The 25,260-nt window shown below is 36.4% G+C and overlaps 1 protein-coding gene across 1 annotated transcript in view; it reads right to left on the reverse strand.

The window, feature by feature from the left end:
• Window positions 1–25,260, reverse strand: part of LOC150097992 (START domain-containing protein 10-like) — a 148,753-nt gene that overhangs the window by 8,073 nt on the left and 115,420 nt on the right. Inside the window, exon 5 of the mRNA XM_090406185.1 lies at window positions 12,155–12,207. Within this exon, the coding sequence (XP_090262311.1) occupies window positions 12,155–12,207 (53 nt within the window). The remainder of the gene's footprint in view (window positions 1–12,154; window positions 12,208–25,260) is intronic.

Here is a 25,260-nt window from a genome sequence, read left to right on the forward strand (position 1 = left end):
CATTTTCAAATACGGCACTGTATACAACATCCCATGTTCCTGTAGATTAAATTACCTAGGCCAAACAAAAAGCCTGGAAATTCGAAAAAAAGAACATATGGGGGATGTGAACAACAACAGAATAGATACTTCAGGATTAGCCCATCACTTCTCGATCTCTAATCACACCATTGATTGGGATAACGGCTCCATGTCTTATATAGAAGAAGATTTTCGATGTAGACACTTCAAAGAAGCCCTGGTTGTACTCCGCTCTGGAGAAAATCTAAACAGAAATCAAGGAATGATTCTGAAAGCCATCTGGAAAAGCATACCAGTGTTATACCTTGATAAGTTTAGAATGTCATGATTCTACTTATCATTGTATAACAGAGTATAAACAATATACAATGCTTACTGAAAATACTTGTTATCTGGGTAATAGTAATGTGTACTTTAATATCAAGTGTATTAACAAGAAAAAGAAAGGAAGAAATTGTAAAATATTTAAAGGAAGTGTTATGTACTAGCGTAAAAGGAAAAACTTGTTTACTTTAAGAAAAGGAAAGAATATTTAAGAAAGTATGCTAACGTTATAAGTGATAGTAATGCTTAAAATTTAGTCAAATTGTTTTTTTATTTTATAAAACAACAAAGCAAAATAATCAAGAAATTCTATGCTTACGTATGCTCTAAGAGAAGAAGGGGGGGAAGCAAACCGTTACCTCATACTGTCCCGTGCTGGAGGAGCGCGAAGGCGAGTAGCGAGAGAATCGAATGCTGTGACGTCACAAGTATGCAACAAACAATGTTCGTGCCTCAGGTGAACGGCTAAGTTTACGATAGCAGCCAATAGGAGAGGGGTATAAAAGGGTTGGAATCCCCCCCCCCCTCAAGGTCTTTTGGTCTTAGTCCTTGTGTTCCTGAGTTGTGCTCCTGAGATCCTTGTGGATGTCCCGGGTTTTTACCTCGTGGTCGGCAGCGTATCTAGGTGCCGATTCCATCGCTAGCATGCAGAAGGAACGGTTGTCAGCAAAGATTCTGATTCCAAACTTCCACCACATAGTAGCAGACTATACTGCATGAAGTGCCCGAGAAAGTTTGTACCTGGAGTGCTAAGAAATTAGAGTTCCATAAAGAAGATTGCGTTTGGTATATCGTCGATCGGAGGGAAAGAAAACAAAGCGTATAGATAAGTAAAATTTTGTTCTCTGATTTGTGTGTGAAAGCAGAATCTAAGAATTGTAAAAGAATCAATTAGCGAAGAACTCTAAAAATAGTTAAAAATAAGGCTGTAGGTAAGTGATTAATTTGATCTAAAGAAAGTATTAAATGAATAGGCACTGTATGGTTGAAAATGTTAAACTTGTCCGGGAATATTAGAATGAAATTTGATCCTAGGAGTGAATGCTTTTAAAATTGTTAATTCAAAAACTAGTAGTGCATAAAGGATATATTGAATGGAATAATTAAGGTTAAATGAATGGTGCCTGTATGATCCTTTATGACCAAGAATGTACGATTATCCCATAGCATGTGTATGAATTAAGAGCTTAACCTCACATAGAATTATTGTAACAAAGAACTCAGAGACAATTATATCAGGACATTAGGACAAAGAGAGCCAAGTGTGTGGAATATTATGAGTAATCTGATGAAATGTGTATTAGATTAATACCTGTTTATAAGAGGATTAATAAGACTGTGTCTAGAATGAGGATATATATTTAGAGATTGTTTAATTAAGGTTTATAGTGTTAAATAGTTGTAATAAGAGAGAGATATACAAGGTTAATTGAAATTAACCTTATATATCTCTCTTATTCTTATAAAGTCTAACAATACTAAGTCACTGAAATGAATTTTCATTTGAGTGACTTAGTATTGTTAGACTTGACTTAACTCTTAACCCTTATTGAACGAAAACCTTCCTTTGTTAAATTGTATTGTATGTCTTATGTTAAATAAAATTTGGCTATTCTTTAACTAAATTCTATGTCTGTATGGAATTTAATGCACCACCTGTGAAATAATATGGATCTAAGCAGGGAACTCATTCAGTGTAAATTTTCGGTCACGATTGCAATTTTTGTGATACTTTGGTGAAGCTCTCTGTCAACCACTTGATTAACATTTCAATTAATCTAAGGGTCCTCGGTGGCGCAGTTAAAATATAAATATTCTTAGGGCCTAATGAGAGGTTGGTTGGGAAGATTCATCAGCATAGGTTTTGGTCCGACCCTTGGGCAATTCCTTTGTGAACCAGAGATGCCACGTGTCACACATAAGAGATCCCTTTGAGGTAAAATAACTAAAATATATGGAAATAGGAGACATAACACCAGAAAAGCTACTCAGCTTGCCAGAATTTCATTTCGCTAAAAACTATATAACGTGCTCAATAAACAATGACTGATACACCACGTTTCATGCTTATGATGTTACACGTCAGTTTTAATTTATTTGACTGTGTTACTCCATCTTCTTTTTTACTAGTAAACGTGAAGCCAGACAGAATAGCTGGTAAAACTTATTGATAATTCGTGCATATCATTTACAAATATCTGGTCAACGAATAAAAATCGAGAAAAAGCTCAAGTTTTAATAACAGAAAATTGTTCCAAATAGTGAGGGATAAGATTGTAATCAGTTAGTAGTAGGATTATAATAGAGAGTAAAACAGTAGTAAGTTGAGGGAGAGAGAGAGCTGGTGATGAACCATATAATGGTTCAAAGGAGGAGTAAATGTGAATCTGTGCAGTTGTGAAGAGTAAGTGAATGGCTTAAGAGAGAAATAACTCAATTTAGATAAATTCGGTGCCAGGAATTTTTATGCAACTGTTCAGTGAGTGAGCGAGCGAGAGACGTGATGTATAAATGATAAATAGAGTGAGTATGGAAGGAAAAGAAACTGGAAGTGTGACAAAAATAGAAGGACAGGAAGAAGGTATGCATGTGAGAGAGAGATAGGAAGGAGTGAAAGACATGACAGAGTGAATGAGTAAAAGGAGCACGGAAAATAAGGATAGTTCAAATGGAATGAGGGGCATGATAATACAGAGTGCAGTCAACTAGTTATATGAAGAGAGGACATAGTATAAAAAAAAGCGTTTGTTATTTTAAATTATGTTATCAATTAAATCTTATAATTAATCCTTTTCTTGTTCGGCTTCATCTTTGAAAAATCTGCTAATTTTGTTATTTACTTATGTTATGTTTTGTCCCTTGTCTAATCTTAATCCTTGGTAGTACTTCAAACTTATGGCCGCTACTAATATTATTATTATTATGTGACACCTCCAGGGAGTCCAAAGACTCATCGAGGGAGAGTGTGCCAACAGCACTGAATGATTGATCCCTTCCAACTACTAACTGCGCTCAAACTTGCTTAACTTTTTGCTGAGCCATTAGTAGCAGAGGCTCTACCAATCGACCAACCTTTACAGGCATTGCTCGAGTGTGCAGAACTCTGATAACAAAGACAGTGCCAGGGAGTCCAAAGACTCATCGAGGGAGAGTGTGCCAACAGCACTGAATGATTGATCCCTTCCAACTACTAACTGCGCTCAAACTTGCTTAACTTTTTGCTGAGCCATTAGTAGCAGAGGCTCTACCAATCGACCAACCTTTACTGGCATTGCTCGAGTGTGCAGAACTCTGATAACAAAGACAGTGCCTCGAGACTGTCTTTGTTTACAGGATAAGAGAACTTTCTTTATCCAAGATTAAAACACTCAGTATGACACACAATCCTTAATTCTCTATCTTATTTCTATACTATCATGCCCCTCAGGTTGTGACTATATCAAAATACATACGCATAGGTTTATGAGCAGTGCATTGAATTTAGTGATCAGGCAAGTTATTTGTTTGACAAGAGAAGAATTTATTCATTACTAAGAAAAAGAGATATACAATTGTCATTCAATAAATTCAACTGAGTCTAGCATATAGGGTCTATTAAGCAACTCAATATAATATATATACACTTCTGTCCCTTAACTAATCTTGAACTTTTCAGGGACCACGTGCCTAGAAACTTACTCCTTAAACACTTAGCTTATGTTAGATTATCATCACATAAAACTCAGATTCAGGAATTATCTATTAACATCAGATTCTAGAATTACAGTCTATAACTTAGCTATGTTCTCTAGCACAGAGTAATTGATCTCATCTAATGGTATAGTTCCTAAAGTCCTGCATTACTACATAAAGTACAATTCCAGTTAATTTTAATTCACCGTCACAAAATTTACTAATTTTCTTCCTACTAGACAAACAAAATGGAAAGTTCTTACTTGGTAGTGAAGTCTGGATCTCTTTGGCTTTTACTTGCAAAACATCTTTTGAATTCCTGTAGCTCGTAATTTCACCAGTTTCTTCCTAGATGAGTTTCTTTTGCTGCTATGTTCCTCTGGCCTTTGCTTCTTGTATGTAGATCTGGGAATACGGTCATGATTCATTGCCTATGATCCTTGCGAAGCTCAGCTGCCGTTGTCCGACCTCGTATTTCTGCATAATCTCCTTAGGTTACGTTGACTTCATTGCCATCCAGAGTCCTAAATCTCACGTTGTACTTGGAATTGTACTTGACCACATAACTGCACTCAGACACTCCATCCTGACCGTACTGGAACTTCAACTCTCCAGAAACAACAGGAAAAAAGACCCTTTTTGGCATTGAAAACTTCTATATATATATATCTGGCTCCGATGACCTTCCTGCTCTTACATCATTGTCCACTCGGCACCTCAATACTCTGCACCCGATACCGTTGCTTGTCATTGCATTTCGACGGGAAATCCCTATGCAATGTTGATCTTTGCGTTCATGTTAGCCTCAGGTCACGAATTAATCCTCTTATTCTGTCTGGAACTTTAGCTTGACCTTGGTATACTTATGCACAATTCACCACATATACAATTTCTATTTTTCTCATACAAAACACTCGATAATACAATATTCAAAATTTAAAGGAAAAGACATTAACGTTATTTCATTTACATTCAATTTCTCTTATTAACAGACAAGTATTTTAGCAGAATTTTTGATACTTGTTAAATCTGCACAATAGGTATTATATTGCTAAATTTTCTTCTATTCAAGATTTAACAATAGTGATGGTAAGGGAAGATTGGTGAAATTGAAATAGTGAGACAGCTAAGTTTGCTAATGCTAGAAGTACCACATATGAGGAATATAATTTTTTAGTGCAAGTCAGTTTCCCAAAATATTATCTAGAATATAAAAACTTTGGTTAACTAAGGATGATAAAGAAATGGAGAGATCAGGACTCCTTCAGGGAGGCAGAGGATAGCAACTATGAAATGTTTAAGCAAATGCTGGACAAGTAAAAGAGAGATATTAACAGGAAAGTGAATTAGAAGAAGATGGGATATGGAAAGTCATAGCGAAAAGTCAGCTACTGGAACAAATCTGAAAACAAACCCCAACTCAACATCACCAGAGTTAAAATATCAGTACTATCAACGTATAGGAAGATGGTTTAATGTTAAATTTGGTGTCAGACAAGGATGTACATTATCCCCTCTGTTATTCATTATCTATATGGATCACATTATGAAGGAAAGTGGTATTAAACCTGATATCAAAATTGGGGATGTTAATGTCAGCTCTTTGCTTTATGCAGATGATGTTATACTTGTAAATAAATCCGCTACAAGTCTGCAAGATTCTCTGACTAAATTGAATAGCTGTTGTAATAGATATGGTATGAAGGTCAGCAATAAAAAGACAAAGACAATGAAAATAGGCAGAATCATTGAAAATCTCAGCTGTGTTGTGAATGGAGAACCTGTGTAACAAGTAAAACATTTCAGCTACTTAGGCACGATTTTTACTGAAGATGGTAAATTAAATATAGAAATAGACAATAGAATCAGCAAAGCTGGTATGGTGGGAAGTCAATTGAATAAATTCATATGGAATAAGAGAGAAATTAGTCAGAACACTAAATTAGCTGTATACAAGGCAGTGTTCAAACCAGTTTTAACTTATGGATCTGAGAGCTGGGTCAGAAGTAAAACACTTGACCAAAGACTAAAAGACCGCAGATATGAGAGTCCTGAGAAAGATTAGAGGCGTGAACTGATGGCATCAATGGCAATATCATATTAAAAACGAGGATATTAGGAAAGAACTTGACATTGTCAGCATCCAGGAATGCGTTAGCAGAGCTAATCTCAGGTGGTATGGTCACTTAAATAGGATGGAAGAGAAAAGATTAGCAAAACAAGTGTTCTCTGCCAGGTTGGCAGGAAAACGACCCAGAGGAAGACCAAGATATAGGTGGATTGATGCGGTACAAAGTGCCTTAGACGATAGAAATATAAGATCTGATAATGTTGGAGTCTTGACAAGTAACAGACTGATTTGGATAAAAATTGTAGATAGGAAGTTAGTAATGGTGTAATTTTTTCATGTAGTACTATGATATCCTGTACACCCCTTGAGAGTACATGGCAGGAATTTGATGATGATGGGATATGGAAGCAAATGGAGTAAAGTTCTTGAGTTCCTACAGGACTGATGTACAGAAAACAAGGAATCAGACATCAAATATTTCCTGAGAAAGAGAGATGGTATGTAGCAAGAGGGATAGTCAGTGAGAGTACTTTTGTAGTAAATGAATTCAAAAAGCATGACTATTCCCTCTTCTGTATTGTATGGGCCTCATGACCCATATTCCTGCAATGAAATTTAGAGATGCCTGACCAATAATTATAAATAGTTATCCTACACTGCTTATGATGTAAGCAATGTTTTAAAGTGTCAAATATGGAGCTAGTTTCAGAAGACAGAATTATAAATGAAGTTTTGCAACTTTGCTAACTGATTGGTGACAAGAGAAAATTAGTTATTTCATTACATGACCACAATGCAACAAACTATTTCTAGATGTTCTCTATGCATTTTGAAAAATTTTCTTTTTTTTGGGGGGAGGAAAGGATATCTGGAGGGGAATAGTGTTATGCTGCATACACAATGTGTTGTCAATATTTTTTGCTGAATTTACAATTTTCTGCAGTTCATCTAACATATGCAAATTGTAATCTATACTGATATGCAATTTACAGATATCATTCTATACAACTAGCATTTAGAAAGCAATTCTGTAACAGTACTTTTTTAGCCCACAGCATATTTAACGATTTGATCAAAATTATTTTCCTTAGTATAATTTTGAAAGAGATGGTTTTGTTCTTAAAGTGAAAATCTGATCCTGAACACCTCTATTTGGCTTGAATTCTTTACTAAGCTTTCCTTCCACAATTTTTCTTAGCTGTTTCTCAAGTATACTTGTATAAATTTTACCAGGAACACTCAGTAGGGAAATACCTCTAATTCTCACATTCCTTCTTCTTCATGTAGCTTCCTCAATGAGAGGGTGCAGCACCATGTCCTTCCAGTTCTCTCTGCTGGTGGCTTTCCTTTTTGTGTCTGCATAGATCCTGTCCATGATCTTATATCCTCAAGCCATGTCCTTTGTTTTTTGCCTCTTGATCCTTTTCTCATAATTTTTCCTTCTAAAACTGTTAGTATTCTCTGTCCTGCTGAACCTCTCAGTACATGACCTGCCAATCTCATCTTTCTCTGGATCATTTCCTGTAGTAAAGATCTCTGTGTTCTCATTCTCTGTAGCACATCTGTATCTGTCACATGTTCTGTCCATGAGATTTTCAGAGCTCTCCTATAGCATCACATTTCAAAGGACATTATCTGTTGTCTTACTCTTCTTTTGAATATCCAGGTCTCACTTCCATATGTAAAAACTGGCAACACTAATGTTCTTATCATTCTTTTCTTTGTCTTGATACCCACAGAACTTCTGAGTAGATCTATATTTTTCCAGAAAGATCTTTAGCTATGGCTGTTCTTATTTTTATTTCTTTATCTTGCTTTCCACCTGCAATAAAGTAGGTGCCTAAATATTTGTATTCTGTTGTATGTTCAATTTTCATATTGCTTATGAATATATCTGGCTTGGATCTGTTTTCTTTTGAGATTTTCATAAATTTGGGTCTTTTTTGCATTTATATCTAATCAAATTTTTTACCTTCTTCAATTAGTAGCTGCAGTAATTTGATTAATTTATTTCAGTTTTCTGTATTAGAATGGTATCATCAGCATATCTAAGATTGCTGTATTTTATATTTTATACCATTGATACTAAATCAATGGCATAAATCCTAAATCAGCCACTCTAAAACTTATATCTCCATATTTGAATATTTCTAGTAGAATTTCATCTACTCCACATTTCAGGTTTTTGATGACCTTTTCTACTTCAAGTATGGATATATATTCCTAACTGCATTCCTGTTGGGGTTTTCTACCACTATATTGATAATGTTTGTTTCATTTAGCTGTCTTTCAAAGTAATTACTCCAAACATCTACAGGGGGAGGGGGCTGAAATTTGAAGACACAGGGATGTGGGTCATCATCAAATTTTTCGTACTGCAAGAAAAGATGCAGCTGAGATTCACCAAACTTTGTGTGAGACTTTAGAGAACTGTGCCCCAGCATATCCAGCAGTTGCCAGATGGGTGGCCAAGTTTAAAACTGGGCATCCCGAGATGCCCCCAGGTCAGGAAGACCTTTCACAGTGATCACACCTGAAAACATCAATGCAGTACATGCTAAATTTTGAATGCAGACTAAAAGAGAGAATGTGTACTGTCATCTCAAGGGATTTTGGGCCATTATGAGAAAGTAGGTACAAATTTTTTGGTTCGTATAGTGACTGTTGATGAAACATGGCTTTATCACTATGACCCAGAGATAAAAAAAACAGTCAGTGGAGCGGAGACACAAAGGTTCTCTACTGCCAGAGAAGTTCCGAACCCAATAGTCAGAAAGGAAGGTGCTTACCATTGTCTTGGGATATGGATGGTGTAATCCTTACCAAGTACCTCAAAAAAGGTGAAACTGCTACAGTAGCAGTTTATTCAACAGCTCTGAAGGAAATGAAGGAGGCACTGAAGGTAAAACACCACAGGAAACTGAGCAGAGGCACATTGTTTTTACAGGACAATGCACCTGCTCACAATGCTCATGAAACCCAACAGAGAATACACAACTTGGGCTTTCAACGTCTGCCTTTATGGGCACTCAGGACTGAACCAAGGATCTCACGATTTGCAGTTGAATGCACTATCACAGCTACTCCCAATGTTACAAATTAATGTAAGAAATATAATTTTCTACATTAAGATATGTTACTAGAATGGTCCTTTATATAATGCATTTGAAGTGTTAGAAGTGAAGAAAGCATAGTAAAAAATGGTATTATTAATAAAATAAAAACAAATGCAAAGATTGGAATCAGTGTGGGATTTAATATCCCCTTAATTTAAATAAAAACAAATGGTCTTGAATCATTTAAAATGCATGATTTTTTCTTCACAGACTGATAAGCAAACTAATATACTGGTATGACAGGTTTGGGAACTATTGTTGTTCAATTTGTATGTTAATGATATTGAGATTAGTTTAACTAGTGATATGCAGCCATTTGCAGATGATGCAAAACTGGGGAGAGCAATGCAGAGTCAAGTGGATATTATGGCCTTACAAGAGGACTTGAATAGATTGTATGAATGGGCAGGTAAGTGGAACTATCAGTTAATGTTGCAAAGTGTAAGGTTTTGAGATTTGGTAAGCAATGATAGAATGCAAAGTACACACTTGGTGGAGAAACTTTAAAGGAAGTACAGGAGATGAGAGGTCGGGAAGTGATAGCGGACAAGGACCTGAAATTCAGGGGCCACATTGCACAAGTTGTGAAAACATCACATCAGATAATGGCAATGATGTGGAGAATTCTGACATGCAGAAATAGAGAGGTTATGATGCCATTGTATAAGGCCTTGATCAGGCCTTATATGGATTATTGTGCACAGATTTGGTTACTGGGTTTTCATGGTGATGAGGATATGTTGAAAAGGGTCCAGAGAAGATTCACAGAGGTGGTCAGTGGTCTTTGGAATGTGGAGTATGAGGACAGATTGAGAGAATGTAAGTTGCAAAGCCTCATGAATAGGAAGAGAGAGAGGGGGGGGGGGATATGATTGAGACATATGAGCTAGTCAGGGACTGTTATCAGGTTGACATGGAAGAGATTTTTCATAGAATGTTAGAGTGGAGTAGAACAAGAGGCCATCACTGGAACTGTATATGGAGGATGAGAGCAGAGGAGTGAAGAGAAGGTTCTTTGCATGGAGAGCGGTTGGTGAGTGGAAAGCACGGTTGGATGAGCATTGTGTGCAATAGCGTATAACTCCCATGATGAGTTAACCAGCAAAGGTTGGTCGATTGGTAGAGCCTCTGCTGCTAATGGCTCAGTTAAGTAAGTTTGAGCACGGTTAGTAGTTGGAAGGGGACCAATCATTCGATGCTGTTGGCACATGCCCCCTCGATGAGTCTTTGGACTCCCTGGAGGTGTCAAATAATAATATTAATAAATAATATTTGTTTCTCCCTCTGTGCTTGGTGGTGGCATTTTCTTCAATTCATCAATTAACTTCTTTTGAACCTCAACATCTCTCCATATCTTATGTTACACTGTCTTGTCCACATCTCTCTTCTGGTTCTTCTATGTTCATCACAATTTCACGCTTTTCATCTTTTATGCTTCTCTGCTTTTAGCTCCATTTCTTAATGATATTTCTGATTTTAATATATACTTCTCTTGTTCTGTATTCACCAGAGTATTTATTGACATCCTTACACTGTTTCTCTAGAAATTTTGATTTGATTTGGCACTGCCTGACCTCCCCCAACCAAGGGCTAAACTCCTAGGGAGATATGAGATAAATCATAAAACTCAGTATCATAATATCTGAGTTAAAATCATAAAACTTAAGTTTAACATTGTTAAAAATAATATTACAGTAACATATTACATTATCCCACTTTTCTTACAGAATGATTTTTTTTTTTTTTTGTAAATATCTTTAGTTCGGTATTAATCTTTTTTCAGCAATTTATTTTGCATCTTGGTAATTTATTCTTGCCTTGAAAATATGAATTCCTCAGTGGCGGCTTGTACATAAGCACTGCAACACCCCAAAGAAAAAAATGAAAAAATTAAATTTTGTTTGTGTTTATAAATAATAACAATGCTTACAACATTATATAAATGCAATACAACATGTTAAAGGTTACAGCTTATGTTTTGACATTAATTGAATAGTTAATAATTGGAATTGTTTGATTAATACTTTAGATTCCCAAACAAATACACTGCGATCTAACGCAGTGTCAGAATTATCACATTAGGCCAATTGCAGCTAGCTTCACCGATATTCATTTGCGCTTCTCATTGCATGTTACAAGTGATTCCGACACTGCTCGTTTGGGCAGTGTATCGCATGCTTGCGCAAATTATTTCTGTGATATAGGAAACTTTTATTATTGGAGCGTATTCGTGGTGAGGGTGAACTATTTTTTGTAAATCTTATTTTATTTTATTAAAATAACATAATTATTTCTTTATTATAGATACACGGCTGAATTATGACGAGTGTCACTGTTGAAAATATGAAAAGAATTATATTTTTAAATTATCGTTACACAAAACAAATGCACCGCGATATAACGCAGTGTGAGAATTATCCTGCCAACTGCAGCTAGACTCACCGATATTCGTTTACACTTGTCATTGCATGTTACAAGTGATTCCGACACTGCTCGTTTGGGCAGTATATCGTATGCTTGCGTGCGTTATTTCTGTGAGATACAAAACTTTTATTATTGGTGTTTGTTCGTGGTGAGGGTGAAATATTTTTAATAAAGCAATTTTTTAATATGTACATTTATTTATTAATAAATTGGTTAGATTAGGAAAAAAAAATTTTTTTTATTATTTTTTTATTTTTTATATGCAGCACCCCATTTGAAATTTTCACTGGCCACCACTGGAATTCATCTTTATTTTGGAGACTCTAATGTTGAGCTGAGTACCTTAAACATGATATCTAGTAATATAAACATGCTCGATTTAACATAATGACTAGATAGGATAAACAACCAAAATACAAAGAACTGAAGACGTTTATTTTAAAGCACAGAAAAGTAACTGAATCTATCACTTAAAGTTGTAGTATAAAATCAAAAACTGAAATAAATAATAATCAAAACAACAAACCTTTGGTGCAAACATCTGTGTCAATTTATTAACTAACCAAGGAGGTAATGACCCTAAATAAAAAACAATAATAGGAATAAAACACTTTTTAAAAAATTGCAAAATCATTTATGTTAATTACACATGAAAATTAGAGAATAAGTGATGTGAAGGATATACCAATAATTTAATAATAAATATTAACTTTTAATTTGAGAAAATGTACAAAAGTGTTATGGGAAGAAGCCAAAATGAAGAGTGAGAGAGTAAAGATTGAGAGTCTACTGCCATGGTATGATAGAGGCAAGCCGAAACTATAATCCTGGACTCGCCCGTTTTTTTTTTTTTTTTTTAATCATGAGTATTTTGTCGCGGTATGACAGCGAAGTGCTTTAAAGGAGGGCCATAATTGCCAATGACTTTATGCGTGGGTTATGCATGGAGAGTGGTGTGGAATTTGTGGATGTGTGGAGCGAGTTTGATGGGCGAAAGGATTTATATAAGATGGATGGGTACGTTTGAATGAATTTGGTGTATGGAGGCTTGAAAAACACTTGAAAAAGTGTTGATGAATGAAGTGGATGTACAGACTCAGAGAAACTAGATTTATTAAGGGGAGGGGAGAGTAGATATGCAGACTTTAGGGAGGCAGTTGAGTGTATGAATGAGTATAATATGCCTGAGCGAGTACGAAGGACAACAAATCAGAATGGGATAGTTAGTATATGGCATCAAAGTAGGGATGGGACTAACGGGCTTCTGCAATTCAAGAACAAGAAGGAGGAGTTTTTGGTCTTGGTTGGCACTTCCAGGCCACAGGTTGTTGGTATTAGTGAAACATGGCTGACAGAAGATGATAAAGCTAGTGGGATTGAATGCGATGGGTATAGCGTGATCAGGAGTGACAGAGAGAATAAAAAGGGGGAGGAATGTTATTGATGATAGCTGATGAGTTGCAGCCAAGGAGTATAGAAGTTGAACTGCAGGATAGAGAAAAGAGCACATTTGAGACTATTTGGTGTGAGATAGAGGCTAGCAGAACAAAATATACAATAGGGTGCTGCTATAGACCAGGTGATGGAAAAGATGGTGGGGATAGTATGCATAGGCAAATAGAAGAAATGAGCAGAAGGAGGGTAATTATTATGGGTGATTTCAATTATGGTAACATTGACTGGAAGGAGGAGAGGGCACATGGAAGGAATTGGATTTTATGCGGTTATTAAGGGACAACTATCTGCGACAGCATGTGGTGAAAAATACTAGTGGGCAAAGAGTGCTTGACCTAGTAATCACATCTGAGAATGTGGCTGTAACGAACATGACCATGTTGCCACCAACTGGTGAGAGTGATCATAAGGTCATGATTTGGGAGGTGGCTAAAGGAGTGGAATTTACAATTAAGACAGGGTACATGTGGAATTACTGGGCTGGTAAGTATGACAAGCTTAAGAGAGTGCTTGGCTCAGTGCCATGGCATGTAAAACTGCAAGGGCTGGATGCTGATAGTGCATGGGAGGTGGTTAAGAAGTGTTTGCAGGAGGTAATGGTTGACTGTATACCAAGAGTCCGAATAATAAATCAAGTAGGGGTTAAATGGATGAATAACGCTACTAAGCTTGAGCTGCAAAAAAAGAAACAATCGTGGAAGGAATTTAAGGAGAAACATGACCAGCAGGTGCAGGAACAGTATAAAGCTCAGGCCAGAAAGGTAACAAGGGTGGTAAGAAAAGCAAAAGCAGATTATGAAAGAAAATCGGCCATGCAGGCTAAAGAGAATCCCAAACAGTTATTTCAATATGTTGCAAGTAAAAGGAAAAATGTTCATGGCAGAATGATTTTAAAAAATGCTGAGGGTAGGGAGGTAACCAAATCAGTCGATATAGTGGAATTACTGAGCGAGCACTTTGCAAGAGTATATCATCCAGGTGGTGACATTGCAGGAATGGAAGAACCAACAGCTTATACTGGAATTGTGATGAATGAAGTAGAGGTAACTAGTCTATTACAGAATCTCAATGTCAATACATCTGTGGGGTTGGATGGTATACCAGCTCGTGTCGTATGTGAAGCAGCTAAAGAATTGTCAGTGCTCTTGACCATTTTGTTTAATTTGAGCCTCAGGTCTGGGTCAGTCCCAAGGGGGATGGAAAGAGGGGAAAATAGTTTCGCTGCATAAAGGTGGTTTCAAGGCTGCTGTTGAAAATTATCGGCCAATCAATATAACAGGAATCATTATCAATGTCTTGGAGAAAATAATCAAGAGCAAAATACAAGATTGGATAGATGAAAATAAGATACTCTATTGGGGACAGAATGGTTTTGTGAATGGTAGGTCGTGACCAGTAACTTGCTCACGTATTATAACACAGTGACGGCTGAATTGGTAATGGGTTTACAGTGATTCTACTGGACCTTGCTAAGGCCTTTGACAGGATACCACATGGAATTCTAATCAGTAAAATGCAGCATATGGGGATTGTATAGGGTTGGTGAGATGGATAGGAGGGTGGTTGACAGAGAGATATCAGAGAGTGGTTTATTCAGGAGTAGAGTCCACAAGACGGCCTGTGACTAGTGGTGTGCCACAAGGACCTGTCTTGGACCACTGCTGTTTAATTTGTTGATTAATGATATAGGAAAGGATCTGAGAGGAACAGTTCATTTGTTTGCAGATGATGCAAAGATGGGTAGGGCAATAGTGAATGCAGATGATGTCAAAATTTTGCAGGATGATTTGGATAGATTGGAGGTCTGGGCTAAGGAGAATGGATGTCAATTTAATGTGGCAAAATGTAAGGTTATACATTTTGGGGTGAAAAGATTAGCAGCAGGTTACTACATTGGTGGAACTGTACTCCAGGAAATTGATTAATCACGAGATTTAGGAATATTGGTGGATAAGGAGTTGAACTTTAGGGGACACATTGCAAAAGTGACCAAATCAGCTCATCAAATCACTTGATTGCTGAAGAATACGTTGACAAGCAGAGACAAGCATGTTATTGTTCCTCTGTATCGAGCCTTGATAAGACCCCATCTCGACTACTGTGCCCAGATTTGGTCACCTAGGTTTCTTCTTGATAGGGAGGAGGTTGAGAGGATCCAGAGGCGAGTGACCAAGATGATAGCAGGTCTGTGGAATGAACCTTATGAGAACAGGTTGAGGATTTGTGGGTTGCAAAAGTTGGTTGATAGGTGGAGGAGGGGAGATATGATTGAGACATTCAAATTACTGAAGGGTTTCTATAAAATTAATTTAGAAGATATTTTTGAGAACAGGGCTGGTTGTGGGAGGACTAGGGGACATCCATGTAAGCTGGGCAAGAGTGTGGTTGTTAGAGCTGGGTTCTTTACTTTTAGAGTGGTGAATGAGTGGAATGGGCTGCCAGAGTCTGTGGTGGGTGCTGTGACAGTGAATGAGTTTAAGGCAAGGTATGATAGATACTGTATGAATGTCGAATAATTGTGATGAACATGATTTGGGGCCTCCCTTGATGAGTCTAAGGACTCCCTGGAGTTGCCCGTCATAATAATAATAATAATTACAAACAAGTCAATTCATAGGTTGTGCAGAGAGAATGGTGTCTGAAGTTTGTAGACTATTGGACTGAATTTGTTGGATGCATGGAAGGACTTATATAAGATTAAGAGCATGCACTTAAATTTGGAGTCAGCAGCCTCGAGAATGCAATGTTGTTCTTTGAGAGTGTGTGGAAATGTCGAGTCAGGGAAACTAGAGTTGGTAGAGTGATGTGAGTAGGTATGTGTATGTGTGCAGGTATCCAAGAGGAGAGTGAGTGTGAGAAAGACTAAAAAATGCAATGCAGAATATTCTTTGAGGTAATGAAATTGAGTGGGATAGCCAATACAAGGTGTAAAGGTAGTTAAGGACCTGAAGGTATACTGCAGTTTACGTATACTAATGTCAGAAACATCAGACATAAGGGAGAGTTTTTGCATTAGTGAGACTTGAATAACAGTTGATGATGTAATTACAAGGATAGAATGTAATGGTACAGTATTTTCAGGAAGGATAGATAGAATAAGATGGAGAGGTTACTGCTAAATGATAACAAATGAAATGCAGCCAAAAAGAGTAGGAGGTTACCAGGAAGACAGATGTGGAAGTCTGTGGATTTGATGTAATTTACTGTAAGACAGAGGCCAAAATATATAGTTAGCTGCTGCTAAAGGACAGGGATTGGAAGAGAAAATGTGGATGACGTCAACCAGCAAATCAGTATAATAAGTGCAGACCATGTAATAATTATAGAGAACTTTAACTACAGAGGATAGATAAGATAGATAAAAGAGAAAGACTGAATGCAGAAATGAAATGGAAGTTATTCACCTTACTTGAAACAGAACATGTAAGAGGAGATGAAGTTTGAGAGTTCTGGATCTTATGATAGCATCAGTGGATCTGTCCACAACCAAGGTAGTCACATTACCTCTGAATGGGAAGCGTGAGCATGTGGCAGGTTATTAAACATGAACCATACAAAATTTTTAGTTAAGAAGGAGTATATATGGAACTATAAGATAGGTGATTATGACAAATGCAGGAGTAAGCTGAAGCAGTGCCATGACATAAGAATTTGGAAGGGAAGAATGATAGCAGTGCATGGGAGATGGTCAAGGGATATCTGAAAAAAAGCAATATCAGACTGCATACTCAAACTCAGGGAGGAGTTATATGGATGAGTAGTATCATTAAGGAGCTTCAAAAATGTTGTGGAGAATATATAAGACAAAAGGTAATCAGCAAGGTTCACGAGGAGTACAAGGCACAGACAAGAAGGGCAAAATAAAATTCCTTCCTTCCTGTTTTACACTTACGCATAGATGCACCACACTATAACATGGCAGTCTTTGAAAGCCATATCTGATGGAGTAAGGATTAACCATCCTATTCCATAGTTTCCTATGTTTATTGTGCATGTTCTGTCCAGTTCCTGTTTCTCAAGATACTTGACCAGTCGCTGTATGAGACTAACTCACATTCAGATGAAAAGTGCTGTTGCATTCTAGATGGGATTCAAACCCAGGTGTAGCTAGAGCTTTTGCCACCCCTCTCAATACACACCAAAAATACTACAAAAAGTCAAAATGACATAGGAAAATAAATTAAAATGCTATGTTTATTTTTTAAGTAAAACTTTAATTTCAACATTCTAAAATGTTATATTTTTTGCTTTTCTGTTAGCAAAATCATCGATGACATTGGTGAAGTCTATTTCATAGCAATGTAGGTAATTCTTAATCAATTTCATTTAGAAAAACTCCTCTCACAACTAGCAAAACTTACAGCAATCATGAGAAAAATTCGCAGCAGTATTACAATATTTGGAAATGAGTTCTCGAGACTGTATTTTAGAATTAACTGCAAAAGTTCAAAGTGCCGCCCAGGGCAGACCGCCCCCTCCCTCTAGCTACACCACTGTTTCCAACTAAAGGGCAGAGAACTGCTCTTAAGTTGGAATTGGCAAAAAATCAGATTATGAAAAGAAATCAGCAGAACCAGATAAAGGAAACCTCAAAGAGTTATATGGAGAATAAAAGGAAGAACCTGTGAAAGGATAATTTAATGACTGTTGATGGTGGAGAAGTGACAGAAGCAGAAAAATTAGTTAAGTTACTGACTACTTTTGAAAGGATAAATCATCCAGGTGAAAATATTGTAGTGACAATATTTAACATAACAGAAATATAACAGAAACTAATGCAGAAATATAGGTTGAGGAAGAATGTACTTAGGATATTGCAGAATCTCAATGTGAATATGGCCATGTATTAGATAAGTTTTCATGTAATGTATTACAAGAGTGTACAGAGGAATTAGCATCACCTAGACTGTTTAACTTAAGTCTCTGCTCTGGTAAACTTAACAGCAGAAGGAAGGTAAAACAGTTTTGTTTCATAAAGGAGACTAGAGGTAGTAAATTACAGACTAATCAGTATTTCAGGAATGGTGGTAAAGATTATTATTATGTAACACATCTCTAGGGAGTTCAAAGACTCATCAAGGGAGGGCACCTACTCTACAACTCTCCACCAACTGCAACTATCTTCATCATATACACCAACGATATCTACTGTTAACCACTCTACAACTCTCCACCAACTGCATCTTCATCATATACACCAACAACATCTACTGCTGACCACTAGTATTTTCACAGACAACCACAAACATCCATGCCCATAGTGGGATTCGAACCGCCAGCCTTTTGGCTGGAGAGCAGATATGCTAACCACTTGGCCCACCAGGCCAGATATTGGAGAAGACAAAATTCAGGAATTGTAGGAAAAGAAAATTGTCTTCTATGGGAGAGACAGCATGTCTTTAAGGCAGGTTATGCCTTAACAGTTTACTCATTTTTTTATTTTTATTTTTTTATAAGAGAGTGGTGGTTGAGTTGGATAAAGGGAACTACTCTATGCTGAATGCTGCTGAAGTTTGCAAAGGCAATTAACAAGATGCCACTCTGATCTCTGTTGCACAGACATCAATTTGGCATCTTGTCAAACATCTGCAGAAAGATTAAAAAAGTTATCATTAGAGTGGATAAGGATAATACTACTGTATTCCAGAAGGTGGTGAGTAAATGCCAAAAAATGTCCTACATAGAGACTGCAGTACCTACAGAATTACAACCTTTAGCAATCATTAACAGGGGGAAAAAAAATAATAATACAAATATAAAATAGTAACCTCATGGCCTCCAGCATTAACTAAAAATTTAAAATCTTTGCTCATCTCCTCCTATATACAGATTACCTAAAATCTGTATACAGGAAACCTATACATCAAATAACCTTCTGAACCAATATCATATGTTGCTATTGCCCTTTAATTAGCCAAACAACCTCACCTGCTGGAAATCCCTCTTACATAAAAGAAACTCCTCATTTTCAATTCTCCATTCAAATATTAATCATGAACTTGAATATCATGGTCAGTTCTATTTACAACACTTCACTTCTCTTTTTATAAATATCCACCTTAAAGATACTAATATATTTTCCTGCTCTGAACACCACAGATCTCAAAGGTTCTACCATCTGCACTAGTTACTTCATTTGGAAGTTCAAGATATATAAACAAATAGAAGGCACTGCTTTGCTCTCCCCCCCCAACCAATTTCTATAGAAAATTCTTGGTGCCGAATGGACCATCTTCACAGTCAAATGGCCTATTAAACACATTCTTATACATCCTCAACAGCACATATCTCAGAAACAATCTACTATTAAAAATTGAAACAAGAATTAGTTAAACTTTCATTATGTACTCCTCTCATTACAGACTCTCCTTCTCTCACTTTGTCAGACATTCCTAATTCACAAACCATTTCTTTCTCTTCTCGGCTTTACCAATTATCTGACATTTCTGCAAATGTTCTCATGCTTTATCCTGTGCACTTCATATAAAGAAACTGTTTCTTTTATGAGGTCCTTTTCATTCTTCTGACATTCCAATGGCTTTCAACAATCTTTCTGACAGGTTTTCTTGCCATTTGCCTATATTCCCTGTCTGCCATCATGCATTTGCTCTCCACACACACAACTGATACCTACTTTCGAAACATTTCCGATATATTTGCTAAAAATATAGCAGATATGTAGAAATGTAAGATATGTATATGTCTCAGTATTATATTATTTCATAACAAATATATTTTACACATAATGCACTGAATGAAATTTCCCATATTAAACTCTCCTAACAAAAGCATCATTAAACATGACAGGAAACTCAGCAATGGCTCCACTCGGTACAGGCAGCAAGCAAACCCACCATCAGGTGGAACACAGACCCAGAAGGAATACTAAGGTTGAAGTAATACAGATATTGTATACTTCCCAGATTTAGTAGTGAAAAGGTGCATCACCTTATTCTTAAATTACTATGGATCAGAGGTAAATGCTGAATGTTTTTTTCATTTGATTATGCTATAAATTAAAGATGTCAAGAAATTATATTCTTGGAAACAAATTCTGAGTGTGTATCTTCAGGATCAGGCTAATTGTATATAGAGGCCGATGACTTTGCATCAATTGCCTTAGTATTAATCTGAGAATATGGATTAAACCAATAATATAATTTCTTGGCAACTTTGATTTATAACATATCTTGGCATCTTTGATTTATAACATAACTAAGTGAAAAATTTTCTACATCTATCTGTAATAAAAAGATAAATAAGTAAATATCATCATCATCAAATTCCTGACATGTATCCTTAAGGGGTGTTCAGGATATGACAGTACTCCATGAAAAATTTACATCATTACTAACTTCATTTTCGACAATTTTCCTACAAATCAGTCTCTTACTTGTCAAGACTCCAACATTATCAGATCTTATTTTTCTATCGTCTAAGGCACATTGTACCGTATCAACCCACCTATATCTTTATCTTCCTCTGGGTCGTTTTCCTACCAACCTGGCAGAGAATGCTTGTTTTGTTAATCTTTCCTCACCCATTCTGTTTAAGTGACCATACCACCTGAGATTAGTTCTGCTAATGCATTCCTGGATGCTGACAATGTCAAGTTCTTTCCTAATATCCTCGTTTTTAATATGATAGTCATTGATGCCATCTGTTCACACCTCTAATCTTTCTCAGGATTCTCATATCTGCAGTCTCTAGTCTTTGGTCAAGTGTTTTACTTCTAACCCAGCTCTCAGATACATAAGTTAAAATTGGTTTGAACACTGTCTTGTATACAGCTAATTTAGTGTTCCAACTAATTTCTCTCTTATTCCATATGAATTTATTCAATTGACTTCCTACCATACCGCTTTGTTGATTCTGTTGTCTATTTCCATATTTAATTTACCATCCTCACTAAAAATCTTGCCTAAGTAGCTGAAATGTTTTACTTGTTCCACAGGTTCTCCGTTCCAAACACAGTTGACATTTTAAACGATTCTACCTATTTTCATTGTCTTTGCTTTTTTATTGCTGACCTTCACACCATATCTATTACAACAGTTATTCAATTTAGTCAGGGAATCTTGCAAACTTGTAGCGGATTTATTTAGAAGTATAACATCGTCTGCATAAAGCATTTAGAAGTAAAGCATCGTCCGCATAGAGCTGACATTAACATCTCCAATTCTGGTATTGTTTAATACCACTTTCCTTCATAATCTTCATATAGATAATGAACAATAGAGGGGATAATGTACATCCTTGTCTCACACCAGATTTAACATTAAACCATCTTCCTGTACTTTCTTCAATTCTAACTGCTGACTTGTAACTCAAATAAAGACTAAGTATTGCTTGATATAATGCACCAATTGATACTATATAACTGTAGCGTATTGAATAGCTTCTCTCTTGGCACCTTGTCATATGCCTTTTCCAAATTGACAAAACTTAAATACAGATCTTTGTTATATTCCCATGCTTTCTCGACTATTTGTTGTAAAGTGAAGATCTGATCCTGACAGCCTCTATTTGGCCTGAATCCAGCTTGTTCTTCACCAAGCTTTTCTTCCACAATTCTTCTCAACCGTTTCTCAAGTATACTGGCATAAATCTTGCCAGGAACACTCAGTACGGAAATACCTCTGTAATTCTCACATTCAGTTTTATTTCCCTTTTTATATATGGGTACTATTAGAGCTCTACTCCAATCATCAGAAATTTGTCCTTCTGTCTAGGCCTTCTGAACTATGCAGTGCAGTCACTGTAAGACTTTTATACCACCATACTTCAGCATTTCTGGTTGAATATCATCTACTCCGGCTTCCTTTCCACATTTAGCCTTTGATGGCTTTTTCTACTTCAAGTATGGATATGTATTCCTGATTGTATGCCTGTCGAGTGTTTTTTTACCACTGTGCTATCACTGCTTGTTTCTTTTTAGCAATTTTTCGAAATAATTACTCCATACTTCAAGGATATCTTTTTCTCCCATTTACATGTCACCTTTATCATCTCTAACTCCTTTTACAGCATTCTTTCTTCCATTTCTAAGCTTTTTGAACAACTACAAGAATATATTACCACCTTCTTGATATTTATTTTCTATGTTCTTGCCAAAGTGATCCCATGACTTTTGTTTAGCTAGTTTTACACAGTGTTTAGCCTTCTTACATTTGTCTCTGTATTCTTTAAGAGCACAAGCCGACTTATTTGCCAGGAACTTTTGATATGCTTTCTTCTTTTCCTTCATAGCCTCTTTAACTTCCTGTGTCCACCATGAAGTTCTGATTTTTCTATCCATGCAGACAACCTCACTACATGCCTCTCTGGCTGAATCAATCACGGTTTTCTTAAAGGTTTGCCACTGAATCTCCACGGTTTGGTTCTTGTTCTCAAACTCTTTCATTTTTTCTTCAATAATCTTTGCGTATTTTAGTCTACAGTTCACATCTGAGAGCTACTCAACTTTTATTCGCTTTAAAACTTTCTTATATTTCATTCTTTTCAATATGAAATTCAATTTTATTGTGCTCAAGATTAAATAGTGATCACTTCCAATTTCAAATTCACTGTACACTCTGGTGTCTTGCACAAGGGAGAAAACATCACTATCAACAATAACATAGTCAATGAGACTTTTCTTCTTCCTTGCCTCTTCTCTCTATGTGAATTTGTGCACATTTTTATGTTGGAACATGGTGTTAGTAACAACCAGTCCATGTTCTGAGCAGAAATCTAACAGGTATTTATCATTATTATTAGCTTTGCTCTTTTCTCCAAATTTTCCCAAAATATTTTTGTATGTCTGACAATCACTTCCTACTCTGCTATTTAGATCTCCAACAAGGACCAAATTTTTCTTTTTCATTGTGTCAGTAGCTTTTCTCTAGAGCCTCAAAAAATTCCTCCACTTCTACCTTAGTAGAATCTTCTATGGGACCATAGGCACAAATAAGTCTCATTGTCCAGTTCCCCATTCTGATATTTGTCCACATCACTCTACTTGAGACTGCCTGCCATTCAAGAAGATTAGCCTCATATTTAGTGTTGAATACTATGGCTACTTCTTCTTTTCCTTGTTTGTCATTGCCTGAATATAACATTTTGTATTTATTGCTCAGAAAGATCTCACCAGTTTTCGCCTTTTTTGTTTCAGTCACCCCTATTATATCTATCTGGTACTTATTCAATTCCTTGGCTAGCTCCATTTCTTTGCCATTCGGGCTTCTTATGTTCTGTTTTCTTATAGGCTTCTTATAGTACTGATCTTTAACTTTGGTGATGTTGAGTTGGGGTGTGCTTTCAGATTTGTTCCAGTAGCTGACTTTTCGCTGTTCGCTCTGGTTCCCTGGCAAAAACAACGGGGGCCTTGTTTAACCAGGCGATGCCCTAGCCGGCATGAAATTTTGTCATGTTGTACCATCATTTTGTATATTGGTTTAAGCCAATAAAAATACAATTTGTTCGGCTAAATCCCAAATTGTCAGCCCATCCTCGTTCATTCAGTATCCAGGTAGATACCCAAGGGTGCACCACGAGAAGGTGAGGATTGGACATTAGGTCAGAAGCCCTGGTCAGTTCTCCGCATTCCTTTAAAGGCTATGTGGAGGTCTCTTCTCAGTTACAGCTTTGAACCCATAAGCACCAGAGTAAATATCATGTTATGTAAAAAAATTAAATTATTATTAAAAAGCAAATTAAAAAAAAAATTTTAAGAAATCCAGTATCTAGATAAAATAGAATTTATAATGAAATGTGTTTGTATAAATTAATTATTTTTAAAAAGTTAAAAACTGCATGCAATTTTTCCAAGTCAAATAAGATATGCCTGAGTGTATATGGCTGAGTCAGATTAGTAAAAAATTCATTTCTTTCTCAAATGAAGTGATGGCACTCCACCAAAAACTTGATGAATGAAGAGATACATGCGGCACCATTCACACATAAATGGGTTATCAGCCTTCAGTAAATACAAATGTGAAAGATGATTGTGATCTTTGAGGAGCCTAGTATGAACAACTTCCTCCTTTATATTTCTCCATTGGCTTGACTGTTAATGCTTAATTTTAAGTATAATCTCATGCAATTTATTTGTCAATCTTCCTGCCATGAGGGGTGCCACTGTATTGTTAGTTCTGATCATATAAACTCTCTGTGGTCTATGTAAGGGATTAACAAAGAGTACCTGAAAAATGTATGAGCTGATCTAGCAACTGCATCTGCAGTCTCATTTCCCTTAATTTGAATGTGGCTGAGAATCCAGCACACCTGAATATCAAAATTAAGGACCTTCGATTTGTACAACAGTTGTAGAACCTCGCGAAGCACTTTATGTGGATAATGCACACGAGATGAGATGGCCTTTACAGAACTCAACGAGTCTGTGTAAATTATGCACATTTGGTAGTGGTTTTCTTTTATATGAACAAGCAAAATTGCACATAACTCTGCTGTATAATTGCTGCAATGAATAAGATCTCAGTGGATATGATAAAGTCAAGAAATACAGCAGCACAATCAAAAGAGGTATCAAATCTTGAAACATCAGTAAAGAAGGGAAGGATATCAGAGTGTTCTGTTCTATGTGCATTAAATAACTGCATGTAGAAAGCTGGAGCATGGCAATTCTTTGGTTGACACATTGAGAGGTTTCAGAATGGAGTGCAAACTTGCCATGAAGAAATACTGTTATGTTTGGTGCTAGTAATGTTGTCAACAATCATACCAATAGCATGCTTCATTTCTTTAACATGCACACCAAAGGGCAGTCTGATATGTATCATATCAAGCTTCTCAACGCAGAGAAAAGATTCCAGTCCATCTAAGTAATAGTCAGTTCATTTGCTTCCACATAAAGACTGAACAAATATATGTGAAAAGCATCAATAGCTATTTGTATATCCTGATGATGGATAAGGTCCAACCACTATAGTTTGCTCCCCAAAAATCAAACTTTGATATTTACCATAATCAAGCTTTGACTGTAAAAGTGCATGATAAAGGCAGATCAAGAACATTGATCTGCACCCCATTCCATAGAAGACAAAGTGCAAAGGATATTTAATCCTTTTTTTCCCCATTTTCCTTAAGTTAACAAATGTGTGTGAGGAATGCAAGCTTTCTGTCAAAGATTAGCAAGAACTCGGCCTCTGGTGCTATTGGAATGATATTTTGTCTCAT

This window comes from Typopeltis vanoorti, chromosome 16, assembly GCF_054136105.1.
Source record: "Typopeltis vanoorti isolate ZY-2024b chromosome 16, IOZ_Tvanoo_1.0, whole genome shotgun sequence".
Lineage (NCBI taxonomy): Eukaryota > Metazoa > Arthropoda > Arachnida > Uropygi > Thelyphonidae > Typopeltis > Typopeltis vanoorti.